Genomic DNA, 17,723 nt, shown 5'->3' with positions numbered 1-17,723 from the left:
CTATTTGCCATTTGGCAGGCACTTACGCGTTTTTAACAAGTACCGGACCTGGTCCCAAAATCTTGCCCGTTAAGCCGTATAAGCATTGGTAGCAATACGGGAAAAACGACAAGAAAAGAGTTAACGGAGCTTTTTGCGTCGTGACTGCTCGTGTCGTTACCTCGACAGTACGTTATCGTCTTTAACTTAAAGCGCATCCGTTCCGTCTGCGTGAGATCGAAAGCGCATGCCTCGAGTGTGTCTCCTTTGATGTCCGTAGTCCTTGTGCTTGTCATTTGTCTTCCAGCTATCGCGTTCTGCCAACCTATAACTGTACTGGAAGTGTATGGGGGGAATTCACTTCACCATTCTCGGAGCTACTTCACTCCTGGGTGGGTGGGGGGGGGGGGGGGGGGGGGTGTATATGGAATCAGAGCGCTATACTGAATACCACTGAATGTCAAGGTCACTCTACCCGGCGGCAGACGTTTTCTATTTCAGAGGATTGTTCTCGATTGTTTAATCGCAGGTCGGGACATTTGCGCATGCATGGTCCAGTCTTTAGTAGGGACTGCGGACTAGAGCGCCGTCGTCACGGTCGTTAAGGGCTGTTGACAGCCTTAGTCCCTCCCTGAGAACTAAGCTCCGCGACCTGTAAGAGGACGAGGGTTAAAAAGTCGTTGATAATTCCTTTCCCTTTGCAAACTCTCCTAAAGTATCGATTATTGTCCGTTCGCCAGCTTTCCTTGATTCGGCGACCCCGTGGAATATCTTAATCAATAACAATCTTCTTCATTGTATGTCGACTTTCATCTTTTGCTGATTTGCTCGTGTTTTTGTGATAATCAATAGTGCGAAAAATATACACATCAGCAAGATTTTGTGCTATTGCTGGACAACTTTTTTGGTGTAGGGACAGATGAGGGTACGATGTTTAGTGTTCAGTCTGTCTAGCCGGAGTGGGGGAGGGGTATATACATGATGTAATATACAGCAAAAACTCAGTGTTGACTGACGCTGACAGTGTTTGTTTATACAAGTCCAGCTGGGCTCAAATGAACACTGTAAAACTTAATTCAGCTCTGCGGGTGTTAATTCAACACTGATGACGATGATTATCTGTTCAGTCGGACCCGACTTTCGGGCACTTTATGAGACATCATTTTCCAAGCTTTCCTATCTTTAACAGCTTCTTTCAGTTCTTTCATTTGCATATTCATGTCAGCCTTGATTGTATCTAGCCAACGTGTTCTTAGGCATCCTCTTCTTCCGGACCCACTAACAGCGCCAAGCATTAATGATGTTTCCAGGGAATTGGCTCGCATGACATGTCCGAAATAAGAGAGCCACTGCTTGGTAATTTTGCCCTCTAATGATGTTCTTGGTTTGACGCGCTCTAGAACCGTCCTACTTGTGACCATATCCACGAGATGCACAGCATTCGCCTCCAACACCATAGCTCAAAAGTATCAATTTTCCTTCTATCTGCCTTTTTCAGGGTGCAGCTTTCACGTGCATACATGGAGATCGGAAATATGATTGCATTGATCATGCGGGTTTTTGTTGCAATGGTAATCTCTTTACTCTTCCATATCTTTGCAATCCCTTGCATTGCACTGCAGCCAAGTGCAATTCTTTGTTTGATTTCTGGCCCTGATTAGCCACTGCAGTTGATCTTGGATGCTAGGAAGATGAAGTCTTGAACTGATTCAATTTCTTCATTGTCGATTTTTACATTGACTCTACCATTGCCTGTTGTCGTCATTACTTTCGTTTTCTTGATATTCAGGTACAATCCCATGTGTTCACTTTCTTCTTTGACAAGTCGGATGAAATATTTTAAGTCTTTTACGCTTTCTGTGAGCAAAGTTGTGTCATCAGCGTATGGAAGATTATTGGTATTTCATCCACCAATTTTCACTCCAACTGACGATTCATCCAAATTGCATCTCTTCATAATCGTTTCCGCATACAGATTGAACAGGACAGGCGCCAGAATGCAGCCTTGTCGCACGCCTTTCTTGATCTCAAACCCAAACCTTGTCTTGTGTGGAGCAACTGAATTAGTTTTACCAGATGTCCTGGGGTGCCTATTTCCTTCAGACATTTCCACAGCTTGACGTGTTCAACACAGGCCAAAGCTTTGCTGTAGTCAATAAAACACACGTACACATCCTTTTGATATTCATGGGTCTTCTCTATAATCCAACGCAGGTTTGCAGTTTGATCTTTAGTTCCAGCTTGAACATTTGGGAGCTCCCTTTCAATTAATGTAGCCATGCGTTTCTAAATAACCTTTCAAAAGTAGAATTTTACTTGCATGTGATACAATTACTCCACTATTATTGCCAAAATACTTTATGGAACAAATTCAACACTGGGGATTTTCTTAAAAGGGCTTATTGTTTAGTTGTGTGGAATGAGGGGTGTTTCCTGAGGGTGTTGAGGGCTGGGGATGAGAGCACCTGTGTGGGCAGCGTTACTGGGGATGAGAGCACCTGTGTGGGCAGCGTTACTGGGGATGAGAGCACCTGTGTGGGCAGCGTTACTGGGGATGAGAGCACCTGTGTGGGCAGCGTTACTGGGGATGAGAGCACCTGTGTGGGCAGCGTTACTGGGGATGAGAGCACCTGTGTGGGCAGCGTTACTGGGGATGAGAGCACCTGTGTGGGCAGCGTTACTGGGGATGAGAGCACCTGTGTGGGCAGCGTTACTGGGGATGAGTGCACCTGTGTGGGCAGCGTTACTGGGGATGAGAGCACCTGTGTGGGCAGCGTTACTGGGGATGAGAGCACCTGTGTGGGCAGCGTTACTGGGGAGAGGAGCATCTGTGTGGGCAGCGTTACTGGGGAGAGGAGCACCTGTGTGGGCAGCGTTACTGGGGATAAGAGCACCTGTGTGGGCAACGTTGCTGGGGATGAGAGCACCTGTGTGGGCAACGTTACTGGGGAGAGGAGCATCTGTGTGGGCAGCGTTACTGGGGATGAGAGCACCTGTGTGGGCAACGTTACTGGGGATGAGAGCACCTGTGTGGGCAATGTTACTGGGGATGAGAGCACCTGTGTGGGCAACGTTACTGGGGAGAGGAGCACCTGTGTGGGCAACGTTACTGGGGATGAGAGCACCTGTGTGGGCAGCGTTACTGGGGAGAGGAGCACCTGTGTGGGCAGCGTTACTGGGGAGAGGAGCACCTGTGTGGGCACCGTTACTGGGGAGAGGAGCACCTGTGTGGGCAACGTTACTGGGGAGAGGAGCACCTGTGTGGGCAATGTTACTAGGGAGAGGAGCACCTGTGTGGGCAGCGTTACTGGGGAGAGGAGCACCTGTGTGGGCAGAGTTACTGGGGAGAGGAGCACCTGTCTGGGCAACGTTACAGGGGAGAGGAGCACCTGTGTGGGCAATGTTACTGGGGATAGGAGCACCTGTGTGGGCAACGTTACAGGGGATAGGAGCACCTGTCTGGGCAACGTTACTGGGGATGAGAGCACCTGTGTGGGCAACGTTACTGGGGAGAGGAGCACCTGTGTGGGCAACGTTACTGGGGATGAGAGCACCTGTGTGGGCAGCGTTACTGGGGAGAGGAGCACCTGTGTGGGCAGCGTTACTGGGGAGAGGAGCACCTGTGTGGGCACCGTTACTGGGGAGAGGAGCACCTGTGTGGGCAACGTTACAGGGGATAGGAGCACCTGTCTGGGCAACGTTACTGGGGAGAGGATCACCTGTGTGGGCAACGTTACTGGGGAGAAGAGCACCTGTGTGGGCAACGTTACTGGGGAGAGGAGCACCTGTCTGGGCAACGTTACAGGGGAGAGGAGCACCTGTGTGGGCAACGTTACTGGGGAGAGGAGCACCTGTCTAAGGTACACCTACCCCTATAGTCATGATGTCACTGAATCTCAACCCATCTCAGCTGCCACCACCCCTGATGCCCCCTGCAGCCCAGAACCACACCTCCACCCCAGCCAACTACTTCTTCGTTGCCCTTGACAGACATTTTCATGCAAGATAGGTTTCCAGCACATGTACACCATTGAAATGAGACTAGGACTTCTAGAAAACCAGAACCGGCATCCATTCCTTATTTCTTTATTTTATCTTTTATCTCTCTCTCACTACTTTCTCTCTGCTCTTTATTATTTACATCGTTGCTATTGTAGTGTCCGCTGTCGGCCATAAGAGTTTTGGTTCCTCTCAAGGTTTCTTCCTCATGCTTTAAGGTGTTTTTCCTCATCACTGTCGCCCTTGGCTTGCTCACTGGCAGCTTGAACTCGGACATGTGTAAAGCTGCTTTGTGACAGCGGCTGTTGTTTTTACAACAGTGTATTAATACATTTGAATTTGAATTTGTCTGGGCAACGTTACTGGGGAGAGGAGCACCTGTCTGGTTTTCTCACACAGATTTTCTCACACAGAAAATGGTGTTTAAGGAGATTTCTGCTGACACTTCTAGGATTTAAAGCAACTGCAGGTCACGTTCCCTGCAGGGTGAGTGTTTGCTTTTCCATGAGCAGCATCACCTGTAAGACTTTGTTGAGCTCCCTTTGCTGTTCAGAGCGTGATGGATTTTTCTCAGTCGCGCGGTTGCTGGGCATTTTCCTCACTGTCTGGTTTGAAATCCCTCCCAGTCTGGATTGGTTTCACGCAGTGCGAACAGTGTTTCAGCCAGGCAAACATAAATACGCACTCACTGGTCGTTACCTATCTATGGTCACTGGCTAGTTTACACCTGTTTTCTAAGTGTGTTTTCTAAGCAGACACTTTCAGGGTATCTTTTGTCATGCTCGGTTTGTCAGACACGTTCTGTTCCGTTCATCAGTGGTCAGTTCCTTACCACGAGACCACCGTTGATGGGGTATTATTTGGGTGGGTATAGTTCTCAAAGTGGCACCCGCACTACTATGCTAATGCCACAGTAGTGGGTGTCATGCTGGTGTGAGTGAGTGAAATGTTGTAGCACTACAGATTTTAGTACGACGCCCAAACATGTCCAGTCCAGTGTGCTCGGGTGGTCAGGAAGAGAGCGTTCATGAAGAGGAGGGAGGTTACGCTGTTGCCCCCCCACCACCAACCCACCCACCACTACCAGCAGTCTTCTCATCTATTGTCTGTTCTTCAAACAGCTGTCGAATAAAAAAATGAGATCGACAGTAAAAAACAGACCATGAATGAAGTGGCTGGTGAGTGTAAGCTCAGCATATATGTCTTACTATTAAGTGACATAACACAGACATTGTGTCAAATGTATAGGGTTCTGCAGGTCTGTACACCGTGTCATAGTGTCAGCTGCACCAGTGCTCTGTAGGTCTGTACACCGTGTCATAGTGTCAGCTGCACCAGTGCTCTGTAGGTCTGTACACCGTGTCATAGTGTCAGCTGCACCAGTGCTCTGTAGGTCTGTACACCGTGTCATAGTGTCAGCTGCACCAGTGCTCTGTAGGTCTGTACACCGTGTCATAGTGTCAGCTGCACCAGTGCTCTGTAGGTCTGTACACCGTGTCATAGTGTCAGCTGCACCAGTGCTCTGTAGGTCTGTACACCGTGTCATAGTGTCAGCTGCACCAGTGCTCTGTAGGTCTGTACACCGTGTCATAGTGTCAGCTGCACCAGTGTTCTGTAGGTCTGTACACCGTGTCATAGTGTCAGCTGCACCAGTGCTCTGCAGGTCTGTACACCGTGTCATAGTGTCAGCTCCACCAGTGCTCTGCAGGTCTGTACACCGTGTCATAGTGTCAGCTGCACCAGTGCTCTGTAGGTCTGTACACCGTGTCATAGTGTCAGCTGCACCAGTGTTCTGTAGGTCTGTACACCGTGTCATAGTGTCAGCTGCACCAGTGCTCTGCAGGTCTGTACACCGTGTCATAGTGTCAGCTCCACCAGTGCTCTGCAGGTCTGTACACCGTGTCATAGTGTCAGCTGCACCAGTGCTCTGTAGGTCTGTACACCGTGTCATAGTGTCAGCTGCACCAGTGCTCTGTAGGTCTGTACACCGTGTCATAGTGTCAGCTGCACCAGTGCTCTGTAGGTCTGTACACCGTGTCATAGTGTCAGCTGCACCAGTGTTCTGTAGGTCTGTACACCGTGTCATAGTGTCAGCTGCACCAGTGCTCTGCAGGTCTGTACACCGTGTCATAGTGTCAGCTGCACCAGTGCTCTGTAGGTCTGTACACCGTGTCATAGTGTCAGCTGCACCAGTGTTCTGTAGGTCTGTACACCGTGTCATAGTGTCAGCTGCACCAGTGCTCTGTAGGTCTGTACACCGTGTCATAGTGTCAGCTGCACCAGTGCTCTGTAGGTCTGTACACCGTGTCATAGTGTCAGCTGCACCAGTGCTCTGTAGGTCTGTACACCGTGTCATAGTGTCAGCTGCACCAGTGCTCTGTAGGTCTGTACACCGTGTCATAGTGTCAGCTGCACCAGTGCTCTGTAGGTCTGTACACCGTGTCATAGTGTCAGCTGCACCAGTGCTCTGTAGGTCTGTACACCGTGTCATAGTGTCAGCTGCACCAGTGCTCTGTAGGTCTGTACACCGTGTCATAGTGTCAGCTGCACCAGTGCTCTGTAGGTCTGTACACCGTGTCATAGTGTCAGCTGCACCAGTGCTCTGTAGGTCTGTACACCGTGTCATAGTGTCAGCTGCACCAGTGCTCTGTAGGTCTGTACACCGTGTCATAGTGTCAGCTGCACCAGTGCTCTGTAGGTCTGTACACCGTGTCATAGTGTCAGCTGCACCAGTGCTCTGTAGGTCTGTACACCGTGTCATAGTGTCAGCTGCACCAGTGCTCTGTAGGTCTGTACACCGTGTCATAGTGTCAGCTCCACCAGTGCTCTGCAGGTCTGTACACCGTGTCATAGTGTCAGCTGCACCAGTGCTCTGCAGGTCTGTACACCGTGTCATAGTGTCAGCTGCACCAGTGCTCTGCAGGTCTGTACACCGTGTCATAGTGTCAGCTGCACCAGTGCTCTGTAGGTCTGTACACCGTGTCATAGTGTCAGCTGCACCAGTGCTCTGTAGGTCTGTACACCGTGTCATAGTGTCAGCTGCACCAGTGCTCTGTATGTCTATACACCATGTCATAGTCTCAGCTCCACCAGTGCTCTGCAGGTCTATGCATTTTACAGTCACGTTCTGCCACATCTAGTCACGATTCCAGCTGTCACGGACTCTGCGGTGACACGCCAGTCTTCTGCAGGTTGCAGTTTTTAGCGTAACGAAATCTGACTCTTACAAATAAAGAAAGCCTGAAAGACAGATGAAGAGCCGTGAGAAAGTCGGGAAAATCACGATCCAAGCCCTGCTCTCAAAAAGCCCATCGTTCACTCCGCCTGGGACTGAAGAAAGAAAATATGTGCCAAATAGGTCTCCCCTAAAAGGAGAAAGAGAGTGGAATTCAGTGTGGACTTATGATGTCACATATATTTGGACATGTTGGGTAGATAAGAACGTTATGTTAGATTATGTATGTTAGATTATGTGCCTGATGTTAGATATTGTACATTATATTAGATTATGTATGTTAGATTATGTATGTTAGATTATGCGTGTTATGCGTAAACTAGGCATGACCATTTTCCTGAGCCTGCTAAGAGTCAGTGCTGAGAAATTCGCAAAAACTTCTCTCTGGAAAGTCTCGTGTCCAAGCAAACTGTGCTAAACGTCGTTGCCATATTCCACGCATATTTAAACAGTGGGTGGCTGTTGGGCAAGACAGTGACAGGGGACGAGTGAGGTGTTACGTGCGACAGGGGACGAGTGAGGTGTTACGTGCGACAGGGGACGAGTGAGGTGTTACGTGCGACGGGACGAGTGAGGCGTTACGTGCGACAGGGGACGAGTGAGGCGTTACGTGCGACAGGGAACGAGTGAGGCGTTACGTACGACTGGGGACGAGTGAGGCGTTACGTGCGACTGGGGACGAGTGAGGCGTTACGTGCGACTGGGGACGAGTGAGGCGTTACGTACGACTGGGGACGAGTGAGGCGTTACGTGCGACAGGGGACGAGTGAGGCGTTACGTGAGACTGGGGACGAGTGAGGCGTTACGTGCGACAGGGGACGAGTGAGGCGTTACGTGCGACAGGGGACGAGTGAGGCGTTACGTGCGACAGGGGACGAGTGAGGCGTTACGTGCGACTGGGGACGAGTGAGGCGTTACGTGCGACAGGTGTAGGCCATTCTTAAAGCACTTAGGCGTGCGTTTACAACCATGCAGGTCTGTAAGAGCAGGGGAGCAGAAGGCCATTCCAGAGCTTTAAAGGTGCACCACACACAGCACACGGTGCACCTCCCTGGTGGAACACACTGCGGAACAGCCTCCCGCATTTCGGTTGCGTTTTGGTTTCTGACAGGACCGAAAACCCAAAAGAGTACAAGTGTCCGATAAGGAAATCAAAAGAAAGGCCTGTGCCCACTCGCTGATGTGAAACATCGCAGGGTGAGAGCAGTGATGTATGATCAGCTCCGTGTATTCATTAGGTTCGAGGCTCATGTTCAGGACAGGTTCATAGCACCAGATAATCTGAGACCTAATCTGCTTTTTAAAATGTTTCTGGATGTTTTATTAAGGTAAGAAGAATGAGTCTGATGTGTATTGTGATATATTGCTATGTGCAAAGAAAATTAAAGTGAGTAGTCATACTTGGTATTTTGATGGTAATTTTAGTTAAGGATATTTTTAATTGCATAAGTCATAAGACATTTTGGCAGAAAGTAGATTGTGCATTTGGGATGTGTGTGTGTGTGTGTGTGTGTGTGTGTGTGTGTACATTTTCTTGTATTTTTTTTTGCCATTTACCGCAGTTCCTCTGTCTCAACCCAATGAGAGCAGTTTCTCCTTCTTTTTACTGGGTGTTCATAATTGTCTAAATTGGGACAGCTGCTGTACACCATCCAGCTCTGGAAGGGCTGAAAATAGAGCCAGTTCTAGAAAACACGAAAACACACACACACACACGCGCGCATGCGCACGCGCGCACGCACGCACGCACACACACGCACGCACACACGCGCACACACACGCACACACGCGCGCACGCGCACACACACAGACACACAGACACACCCACACACACACACACACACCCCTGCACCTTTTTAGACTCTCTGTTGTAAGCTATAAACTAGAATAATAGCCGTCACCGTTTTCCTCTTTAAAAGCCTTGAGACAATAACGGGGCAGAACTTTTTGCCATGTTCCATATTATGTATACGTGACAGAACTCAGCCTGACTCCAAAGCTCACGAAGGTGTAACCGTCTCCCTGCCTGCGTGGAACTCGCCGGAAACACACCAACATTTACAGCTTCCTCTGTGGTCAGCTACAAGTTCAGAATATTCTTCGGGGCAGATAATAGCAACTTGGTTGAGCATGCTAATCCCAGAGCAGTTCCGTCTGAGAGTGGAGGGTTGGCCGATGCAATAGTCTAGAACTGGAATGTTCTGGAAAGATCGAGTACCCTTTCCAGGGAAACGTGTCAAAATGAATGCTTGTCTCTTTTCTGTGCCCTATGTTACTCAATGCAATGATTACTCTGATTGTTATCAGTTGTGAGGTATTTATTTATTTATTTGAAGAGGGATCGACAAATGTGCTAGTCATTCACCCTTTAAAATGGGCTGTAGCTTTGTGCTAAGATGGCCTAGGACAATCCTACAGAGAGAGCACTGACCCATTTATTCTAGAGGGATTTCTCTCTCTCTCTCTCTCTCTCTCTCTCTCTCTCTCTGCGTGTATGTGTCTCTCTCTCCAACCCACCTTTCATAACTGAAATGCCTGTCATCATTGTATTATGAAGCTGGATGATTTAATGGCATATTAAAAAATATCTCGTTCTGGATCAGGCTTCCATATAAGATGATTTGCATGTAATCCATGCTGGAGAGAGTCTTTCGGTCTTTTTTTAATATTCATCCTTGGTGTTGCACTAAGATTAAGGTCAATTTATGGATCTGGAGCTTCTGATCTAGGCTTTCAACTTTCACTTGGGTGGTGTAATAATAGTCAGAGTGAGAGAGACCCCCATAAAAGGTCTCAACTCTCTCTCGCACTGTCTCACACACACAAATACTTTGTTTCCATCAGATATCAGCGAGACGGAGGTTACCCATTCCCACTCTATTTTCTCTCTGCACAGGCTCTGCTCCTTTTAAAGTCTCACTCTCTACTTTCCTAAGTTTTGCTCTCTCTCTCTCTCTCTTGCCTTTCAACGGCATAACGATCAATAGGGTTTCACTCACGCGCTCCTCCCGAAGCAGAGGCTGACCTTACGCGGGCCCTGGGCTGGGCCGGGTCCTCTACCGCGGGGCTCAGCGTGAGCCGTCCGGCCCCCCTCGTATCCCGCCAGCTCTGGTTGGAAGCTCAGTGAGTTTCTGTTTCACTGCTACAGAGCCTTTACCCCCTGCAGCTTGTTGAATTAGGCACTGCCACGGCGAGGCCGTCAATCGTGATCAGGGCTCGTCAAGGCATACGTACACGCACAGGCCTAAAACCATCCGTCTGCCGAGTTGCCCTTGGTTACCCCTTGGACGTCTGCTTCTTATACTTGTGTTTGCATTTTTGTTTAGTCCACGACGTTTTCACGCTTGCGGCGGGGGTGTTATTAGCGACGATTGGTTTGCGACATGCATGCCGCTTCTCTGATTTACACTGGATTTACACTGCAATTTATAGGCGGGTATTAATAACCGAACCAATATTTTCGTGGCCTGGATTCCAACCTTGTTTGTAAACAAGCACAAGAGGTGGTTAAAAATTATGTGATTTGAATCGGCTTATTCAGCCACATATAGAACCACCGTCACTGCCATAGTAAATGTCCATCTTCCTCATCCTCAGTTTCAGCCCTGGCTTTTTCAGCACGACAACCACGATTCAAAGTGTTCGCTATTTTTAAAGCGTTAAAATCCATGTAGTATTTCTAACATTGTATATAAATGTAAACATATTGCCATAACATTAAGATGATGTGCTGGAAGTGGGAATAAAGTGCCGGCCTAAGGATCTGAGTTATTTTGAGAAAGGCCAAATTCTGATGGCTTAGAGCATCTCCAAAACGCAAACTGGTGACAGGGTCATGCACGTGAGGTAATAAAAAGAGTGTTTACAGGAAAAGGAGGTTTAAACATTGAATTGGAAGTATTACTAACATAAAACACTCTTTTAATCTCTTTACAGAGATTATGTATACTTATAAAATGATATGCGTACAGAGCAGGGGTGTCTAGAGGCTGTAGAGGCTTCTGCAAAGGATTCTGGGTACGCTTTAGCAGACGGCTGTGTAAAGCACATCATCTCTCCACCAGGTACAGGGTAGTACAGAAAAGCAAGCCTATCTTGCAGATGGAAGATAAAAAAAAAAAAAAAAGAATCTTCTATTGGAATGTAATAGTACCAAGCTCCACCTGGTATAGGTACTGAATATCAGTTTGCTTATATTGAATAATGTATGGTTTGGATATAAAGGAGAATATTTCAAACACTAGTATGTAAAAGAAGGTTGGGTGATTATGTAATCACTCCTGAAAACTGTATAAAAATTTGGGCTCTTTGTGTGATCGTGAGACGTTCTCCGGAGGACGCGTCAATAATGCTCTTTAACGTTGACCTGCAATAAAGAACAGGACCTGCTATTCTCAAATTATTCTTGAATGAAACAGAAATGATTATACCAGCATACAGAAGAATGATAGACACACATGCGGAGTGAAGGCTAACCCCATATGTTCTGAGTCCGACTCCACAGACGAGCAAAATTGCAGAAAAAGTAATATTAGCTTTAACATAAAGGTGTCAGGACACGCACGCACACGTCACAGCTTTCTGTGTAGGGGGCTGTGTAGCGACAGATAGGTCAGAGAGTGTTCATGTGGATGCTACTTTGACACGTACCATTGTTCTGACCCTGTAGTGCTTGCTCGACAGTCTAAGGCCGACGGGACACAGCATACAGAAAGCACAGGGAGATGCAAAAAATCGCAGGAGGTTTAACCACTTTTATCTTGGTACTGGTTGCACAAAAGCATCATGTCAGGGTGGGCTTAAGATAACATACCAAACAAAAATGCTAATCCACCCTCAGAACACTCAGTTCCCTTGACAAAAACTAGAGAAAAGTACAACATAACTTCCCATACTCCATTACAGAAAATAAACTAAAAATAATATACACTCACACTCCTGGGAAGCTTAGTGCACAAACATTGTATGAAACCATGTATGAAACCAGTAATTCTCGTGTTGCTTTAGATAAAGTCTAAGCATAACTTCTCATCGATTGTCAAGTACCAGCTCTAAAGGCCCCATTAAAAGAAGCTGCCACACACAGTTCAGTACAGTCTCATAAGGCCCTACTGAAAGAACGTACTACTGAGTATTCAGTACAGTCTCATAAGGCCCTACTGAAAGAACGTACTACTGAGTATTCAGTACAGTCTCATAAGGCCCTACTGAAAGAACCTACTACTGAGTATTCAGTACAGTCTCATAAGGCCCTACTGAAAGAACGTACTACCGAGTATTTAGTACAATCTCATAAAGCCCTACTGAAAGAACCTACTACTGAGTATTCAGTACAGTCTCATGAGGTCCTATTGAGGAACCTACTACAAAACCTCATGTGGTCTACCGCTCAAGACCCCGCAGATCCCAGCACACACTCGACATGCGTATTTAACCAGTAGCTAACGAGGCCGTCGGCCGACCTCTTGATCCTAACCAACAGGTCACGTGGCAACCCAACCACTTGTTACTGCTCCATCACAGTGCCATCTTCTGGACAACCAGCAAAACAAAACTGAAAAGCAAAGAGGCACAAAACAATTCTACAACACCATCTACATCTTAGAGAACTTCAAACATCTGCTGCTAACCTCTCAGTTAATGAGATAGGCAGGTAGCATTAAGGATCTTGCCTAAAGGACCATGCTGGAGACAACCTGACCAGGATTCAAACCCATGACCTCCTGTACTACATGCAGTGATGTAACCCACAATCATAGCTACTCAGAACAGAAAGATGGAGGATAAGGTTGGAGGCAACAGTGGTTCCCATGGTACTTTAAGCACTAGGGGCTTTGACCCCCTGGGAGATACTGGGAGACAATACTGTATACCCACTGCCATAACAATACTGTATACCCACTGCCATAACAATACTGTATACCCACTGCCATAACAATACTGTATACCCACTGCGATAACCATACTGTATGCCCACTGCGATAACCATACTGTATGCCCACTGCTAGAACAGGACTGTACACCCACTGCTATTACATGACTGGTTATTTCTCCATTGTTTGTACATGGGGCATAATTCAGTGTGCAAACCAAATCAGTTCATTAGGAGATTTAAATCAATCAGCAATATGGGAATACATGCTCACACCCTTTACAAGTAAATGTTGGTTACCAGCTGAAAGTTGGTAAAGAAACAATTAAAATGGACTTAAGGTTCATTCTGGACCAACCCCAAATTATTCTGCAGAAAAACCAAAACATTCAGAATATGAGAATTCATTTTCAGTGAAAGATCATTTCTCTGATACTTTTATAGCTACATGTGCTTTGGCTGTGAGAAGAAGACTGCAGTCATTAATATGGCGCATAAAAGATCAGATGATTAGCATCTGCAGTGGGTTTGTATCTGCATATATTCGCATATTCATTAAAGATTATTTTATGATAAACAGATCAAACACTATGCCTGGATATGTTCTGACTGGTTGCAGACTACACACAAAGACACACAACACACACACTCTCTCTCTCACTCACTCACTCACTCACTCACTCACACACACACAGAGCCATGTAAACTCTCTTAATCCCATTCTTTCACATGAGAGTGTGTGAGGTTTCTCACTCTGCAGTCAGCAAGTCTGAAATGGAAGAGATTCCAGTTATGTAACCCTGTCCCAAGTCACAGACACAATGCCATCTGTTAATCGCACCTCTGATTACATCTGCAGCTCAATTCCCAATCATGTGCCAAGTGTTTTCCACCTTAGTGGTTGTTTGTATGCATACCACTTAATTCACACATATTGTTTTGCCTGGTGTGCTTAACACTTGTTGCCTTGGGCTGTTACATATGACGTTTCACACTGGCGTCTCTTGTTATCTATTGATCTATTACCACAGGTTTAATCTTTTTCTTCTGTGTGTCATATTTGTTCATGACTGAACTGCATGTTCATTAACAAAGCAACTCCACAGCGTGTTCATCCCGCACCCTCTCTGCTTTCTTTCCTCTCTGCTCTCTTTCCTCTCTGCTCTTTCCTCTCTGCTCTTTCCTCTCTGTTCTTTCCTCTCTGCTCTCTTTCCTCTCTGCTTTCTTTCCTCTCTGCTCTCTTTCCTCTCTGTTCTCTTTCCTCTCTGCTTTCTTTCCTCTCTGCTCTCTTTCCTCTCTGCTCTCTTTCCTCTCTGCTCTTTCCTCTCTGCTCTCTTTCCTCTCTGCTCTTTCCTCTCTGCTCTCTTTCCTCTCTGCTCTCTTTCCTCTCTGTTCTCTTTCCTCTCTGTTCTTTCCTCTCTGCTCTTTCCTCTCTGTTCTCTTTCCTCTCTGTTCTCTTTCCTCCATGTTCTCTTTCCTCTCTGCTTTCTTTCCTCTCTGCTTTCCTCTCTGCTTTCTTTCCTCTCTGCTCTCTTTCCTCTCTGCTTTCTTTCCTCTCTGTTCTCTTTCCTCTCTGCTCTCTTTCCTCTCTGCTCTTTCCTCTCTGCTTTCTTTCCTCTCTGTTCTTTCCTCTCTGCTCTTTCCTCTCTGCTTTCTTTCCTCTCTGCTCTTTCCTCTCTGCTCTTTCCTCTCTGTTCTTTCCTCTCTGCTCTTTCCTCTCTGCTCTCTTTCCTCTGTTCTCTTTCCTCTCTGCTCTCTTTCCTCTCTGCTTTCTTTCCTCTCTGCTCTCTTTCCTCTCTGCTTTCTTTCCTCTCTGCTTTCTTTCCTCTCTGTTCTTTCCTCTGTTCTCTTTCCTCTCTGCTCTCTTTCCTCTCTGCTTTCTTTCCTCTCTGCTTTCTTTCCTCTCTGCTCTCTTTCCTCTCTGCTCTTTCCTCTCTGCTCTCTTTCCTCTCTGTTCTCTTTCCTCTCTGCTCTCTTTCCTCTCTGTTCTCTTTCCTCTCTGCTCTCTTTCCTCTCTGTTCTCTTTCCTCTCTGTTCTCTTTCCTCTCTGCTCTCGCTTTCCTCTGTGTGCGCTCATCAAGACTGTCTGAGAGAGACTGTAGCCCTGAGCAAATTAGTTGCCATTAATGTGCTGTCCATCAAATCCTGTAGCACTCAACCCATTTAATTAATTATTTAGCGCATGACCTTCTGGTTAAAAATTAACAAAACTTCCTTGTGGGCCTATTTTAAAATATATCTTTCTTTCTTTTTCAACCCTTTTATTCTCTCCCTGTCTGTCTCTCGGTCTCTCTCTGTCTTCAGACTCTCTGCAAGGTGAACACCAGAGGAAGCTGTACAAGGAGCTGTTGGCCAACTACAACCGACTGGAGAGACCTGTGGCCAACGATTCCGCCCCACTGGTAGTGGAACTGGGAATCACACTGCTGCAGATCATCGATGTGGTGAGTGTGTGTGTGTGTGTGTGTGTGTTTTGTATCCACACACAAGTAACATGGATTCAATTATCATTGTATGGATTTATTCAGGATACGTATGCAGTCCTGCTACAGTGGACAGTAATTCAGTTTGCAACAGACCCATATGCAAAAATTGCTGCTTTGTCATAGAATGCCAGACAGAACGAGGGAGTGTGAGAGAGAGAGAGAGAGAGAGAGAGAGATAGATCATGTGCACTTCATGTTCATGTAAACTTCACATTTATGTTATCTGTAGGATGCCTTCGACAAATGAATTGAGTTTAAAGACCTGCTCTATGAAAGCTTCTGGAAACAGCTTGCGGCCCAACCACTGGCCCACACAAACATCTCCAAAGCCTCTATTAGTCTCCTCTCATCCATCACAACGGTCCTGATAACGTTAAAAATAAAACCTCTAGCCTGCAGACTATTCCATTCACTGATCGTGTGTGTATAAAAAGAAACAAAAATAAAGGGTGTAGTTGTACGCACTCCACACGCACACTTCAATATCAAACCAGTGAAAAAAAAAAAAAAGTTTATCCCTGTTTACTCTTTAGCGCCACGGACTGCAGGAAAAATAATCCCGACTGCACTTTTCCTGAAGACGTGTCGGAAGACAGACCTGACAAATAAGGATGTTCTCAATCCGCGGTTTCTGTGCGCAGTCTGAAAACCGTCACAGGTTTCATTAGATTTTTAGCGCAACAGAATGTGGCGTCTGGGACCGGCGGTCTCCGGGCTCCCTCGTTCTCATGGTGCTTTTGCCGTCGATCAGGAGAAAAATGGTGACATTCACAGCACAGCCGGGAGCTTATGTGATGCTGGATAAGCTTCACGGTAGCCCTCGAGTAATCCAACACATTCTCACCTGTCTTATCTGACAGCGAATTAACTCCTTATTGGCCTCGCTACCGAGCATCGCGTCTGCTATTGGCCGCGAGTAGAATGGAGCTCCCTCCAACAGCCGTGCGGCTTCCTGGCCTTCGCTGTGAGCCTCGTCACGGGTCGCTCCTCCCTCTGTACCATCGTTATTGGTTCGAAGTTGCAAAGAAACGTCAGCCCCCTCGTTCGCCAGAACTCCAAGCAGGAGACGCGCGGCACCTGAGGTTTGTTTTTTCACCGCTACTTAAGTTACTCGCATCTTTACTTCTCAGCATCTGCGTGGCAGCCTCAGCTTCGTTACCCTCTTTCTGTGTTTTTTTCTTCTTCATGTTATTTTCAAACCCTTTAGCACAAATCCAAACCTCAAACCAAATTCACAAAAATGGCATCAACAGCAGCAAAGAAACCGATGATGAAACGATGAAATTTTGCTTTCAAAACACGCACAGATTTATGGAAGGTATCGGCCATACCGAATGTCAGTTAGACAGTTGTGCAATTATTTAAAAACTGAATTGGTAACAACTGCACACACGAGAAAAAAAAAAGAAACATACATATTTGTCAGAACAACAGTACACGTGACCCCGTGACCTTGGGGTCCCTAGCAACATGCTAGCCCTCACGTCCACTAATACACAACCTTGTGTGCCAAGCTGCTCCTCTTCCCTCCTGACCGTGGTTATGGGGTTTTCATAAAGGACCCTCGTACAGGTACCCCACTTCCTCATTAGCCCTAGCGTCATGTGACCTCCAGAGCTCTTGTTTTTGATTGAAAAATGAAGGAAAATAAAAAAAAATTTAAATGGAAACTGGATGCTGGATGTCTGTCGATCCACAGTGAAGAGTCACATTAATACATTGCAGTAACATTGTAGTTGTAGACACTCGTCCATCAAACTGCACAACTAAGTAAAAACCATGCGCCTTTAACTACCGATGCTGTTGTGATCTGACCGTTCTTCACCTGCTTTGGTTCCACCTCCATTCAAAGCTCAGGCTGCCCCCCCCCCCACTTCAACTCACTCTTTGACTGGCGAGGAATAATCGTCTGTAATCTCAGGAAACAGTGGAAAACAAGTTTTTTTTCACTGAAAATACCAGGCACTGTGCCAGGGTCATGTTAACAAAGGCGAGCTTTCTGACACAGTCTTTGGTCCAAAAGGAACTACAATGGCGAGGCAATTTCAGGCATTTTTAAAACCCCCTTTTATCACAACCCGAGGCCACACCACTAAAGTTCCGTGGAAGAAGACGGAGCGACACATATTGTTCCGATTCCACAGTCAGCGGT

The 17,723-nt window shown here is 46.8% G+C and overlaps 1 protein-coding gene across 3 annotated transcripts in view; it reads left to right on the top strand.

Annotated features, from left to right (window-relative positions):
• chrna8 (cholinergic receptor, nicotinic, alpha 8) overlaps positions 1 to 17,723 on the top strand; it is a 45,618-nt gene that overhangs the window by 613 nt on the left and 27,282 nt on the right. For all 3 annotated transcript variants that reach the window (XM_081714272.1, XM_081714271.1, XM_035530147.2), the window contains exon 2: positions 15,390 to 15,529. In XM_081714272.1, the coding sequence (XP_081570398.1) occupies positions 15,390 to 15,529 (140 nt within the window). The remainder of the gene's footprint in view (positions 1 to 15,389; positions 15,530 to 17,723) is intronic.

Source organism: Electrophorus electricus, chromosome 5 (assembly GCF_041902795.1).
Source record: "Electrophorus electricus isolate QZ-2024a chromosome 5, ASM4190279v1, whole genome shotgun sequence".
Taxonomy (NCBI): Eukaryota; Metazoa; Chordata; class Actinopteri; order Gymnotiformes; family Gymnotidae; genus Electrophorus; species Electrophorus electricus.
The sequence above is the reverse complement of the archived record's forward strand: the minus strand, read 5'-3'. Positions and strand labels throughout refer to the sequence as shown.